Source organism: Trypanosoma theileri (genome assembly GCF_002087225.1).
Source record: "Trypanosoma theileri isolate Edinburgh chromosome Unknown TM35_Tth_118_V1, whole genome shotgun sequence".
Taxonomy (NCBI): Eukaryota; Euglenozoa; class Kinetoplastea; order Trypanosomatida; family Trypanosomatidae; genus Trypanosoma; species Trypanosoma theileri.
Window position 1 is genome coordinate 7,930 of NW_021639960.1, and position 2,685 is coordinate 10,614.

At 44.5% G+C, this 2,685-nt stretch overlaps 1 protein-coding gene across 1 annotated transcript; it reads right to left on the reverse strand.

Annotated features, from left to right (window-relative positions):
- Nucleotides 1-159: 159 nt before the first annotated feature.
- On the reverse strand, nucleotides 160-600 carry TM35_001181010 (uncharacterized protein; the record flags this gene model as incomplete). The annotated part of the gene is made up of 1 exon (XM_029031778.1): nucleotides 160-600. The coding sequence occupies one exon, from the start codon at nucleotides 598-600 to the stop codon at nucleotides 160-162; it is 441 nt and encodes a 146-aa protein (XP_028876925.1).
- Between the last annotated feature and the right edge of the window lie 2,085 nt (nucleotides 601-2,685).

Here is a 2,685-nt window from a genome sequence, read left to right on the forward strand (position 1 = left end):
TGTACATTGGGGGGGTTATGTCGCGTGGAAGGGGTGATGGAAATTGTATGCGCGTATGTGTTTTGGGTATGCTGTAAACGTTTCTCCGGTTATGCTTTCGTGAAAACAATGTTCTTTGGTTTTGATTGTTCTTGATTGCGTGGACATTGTTCACGACGTCTAGGTGAACTTCTCGCCAGGTTTTGTGCCCCAGGGTCGCGTGTGCATTCCGAATACTGTTGGTGATGTACACCTTTCTTTTTCTCCCGCAAGTGTGTTTTCACATCCCATGCAATGGTGGTGGTTCCCAATCTCCGGCTTTGTGAAAGTGATGCGCGATTTCGGGTGGTGCCGTCCGACTTTAACCTGCGTTTGCTCACCTGATGGTTCCTGTGATCTCGTGGTGTTTGGAGGTTCAATTTCCGACTGGGTCACTCGTGTATTTTTGATATGCGCCACGGATCCAATACACACAAAGAGGAGCGGGAGACAGGCGTGTGTAATGAACGCGTGCGCACAGTAGACACTCATCATTGTGGTGTGTTCACGAGCAAATGGGGATGGTGTCAACCGTCCGTGCGGTTCTTTGCAGTAAGGGGTGCCGATGTTGAGTGCGCCCATGTTGAAACTACAAGGAATTTGACGTGTGGACGTCGTGATGGTTGATGGGTTGCGGTGTTACATTTAACGTTCATGTGGGAGTGCTCCTTGAGTACTGTTTCGTCAGATGGGTTCCTGTGTTTTCTGGTATCTCCTGAGTGGTCTTATATCAGTATTTTGGAGGATGCCACCCTTTTAGGCAATGACGTGGCGCTATCGGTGAAAGATAGTCAGAGGCACGTTGTGTATTATTGCCGAGTGGGATAACTGGGATCTACAGGTAAATTCCCATGGTGCTGTTTCTTTTTATTGTTTTTGTGGTTTTTTTTTTCGTAATTGGGGGTGTTGTTTTGACATCCGCGCGGAACCCGGGGTATATTTGTTTTTTTGTGAAGTGGTAAGATTGATTGCCTGTTTCGCGTTGCTTTGTTTTGTGTGAGTGGTTTGATTGACGTTGTTTTGTGTACTCCCTTTATATTTCCCTCTGCGTTGATGTTTGTTTCTCAGTGTGTTAAATGTGCTTCTCTTTTCTCCTTTTTTTTTCCTTGTTACCACAAGATCCAAGCAACTCACAGCGACAATCATGACAACGATGTTCGTCCAACTGCGCCGTGTGGTGTACCTGTTGGTACTTCTGCAATGCTGTGTGTGTGTGGCGAATGCAAGTGGTGGTGGACAGCATTCTTCAACCATTAAGTTAACTGAAAAAGGAAAGGTGGAACAGGTGTTAAACGACACGGTGGCCAAGGCGTATGAGCACATTGTACTTGTGTCTGGTTGTGTGTCTGTGTTAAAGGAGGAGGTGAAATCATGCAAGGAAAATTCCGAGCATGCCGGAACTGCTGCAAGGGATATCACGGATCTTCTTGAAGAGATCAATAAACTAAAAGAATCACCAGAGTGGATGCCAAAGAAAGACTGGGTAGAGGGAGAAAAGGATAGAATACAAGAGAACATATATGCTATTGGCAATTTGACAGTATCACTCGTAGACGTGCATATCTTGCAACGTGGTTGTGGGGAAAAACTTGACGGCTTAAACGATAATATGAAGATATTTGCCGAGGCTAGAAACAGCAGTCGAATAAACCAAACGTTAATTGACCTCACAAAACAAATCAAGTCTACGCGAGAAGAAATCGAGTCACTTGGTTATGCCGATCAACTCCAGGAAAACGCGAATAATGCAGTGAATGTCCTCATGAAGTCTTTGGGAGATGTTGCGGATCTCGTAATTGTTCCACAAGCCATCAATGAAACGGAATTAAAAAAGGAAGAATTTGGAGAAATAGGAAAGGAGAGAATAGAGAAAGTTTTGGAAAAACTGAGGAAAGCACACGCAGAAGCAAGAAAAGAATTTCAGCGTCTGGAACAGGAAGAAGAAGAGGAAAAGCAGCATTCAGAAAAACCAGAAGAGGCAAAAGAGAATGGAGAGAAACCGCAGGAGGCACAAGAAGAAAAAGAGAAAGAGGAAGCAGAAGACACACTAGTTCAGGAAGAAGCGGAACGGACGCAAACAGCCACGAATGGGAGTGACAACAGCAACAGTCCTACATTGGTGCACAGTCCCTTAATGCTGCTTCTGTTGTGTGTGCTGGGCTACACTCTCGTTTGCTGATCGGTGTTCCCATGATACAGTGGTACAGTTAACCTTTGTTTGAGTGGATATGGATGCATTGTAAGGGCATTGTTGTTTTTTTAATGAATTTTAATTTTCTTTTTTTCAGTTCGATAAATCTCTTGTTTGCATTTTTTTGCTGAACAAATCTATTGGACTCCCTATGGCACTCATCACATGACAAACCATCATTTTGTGAGGGGAGTGACCTTCTTTCTTTGCTGGCATTATTATCTGGGCACTGTTTTGCCGCCATTCACTGTGTCCTCCTGGTGATGTGTGTGTGTGTTCCGTGATATTAATAACTATTGCTTTTACCCATGGGAATGGAATATTTCCCCAACATGTTTAATTGCTGTGACTGAAATGTGAAGAATGGCAGGAGGTTCAAGACACACAAACACGCACACTACCAACCCTCCTTCTCTTTGTGTGTGTGTGTGTGTGTGGACTGTCATCATGTGTGCATCATTCCCACTGCTCGCCCT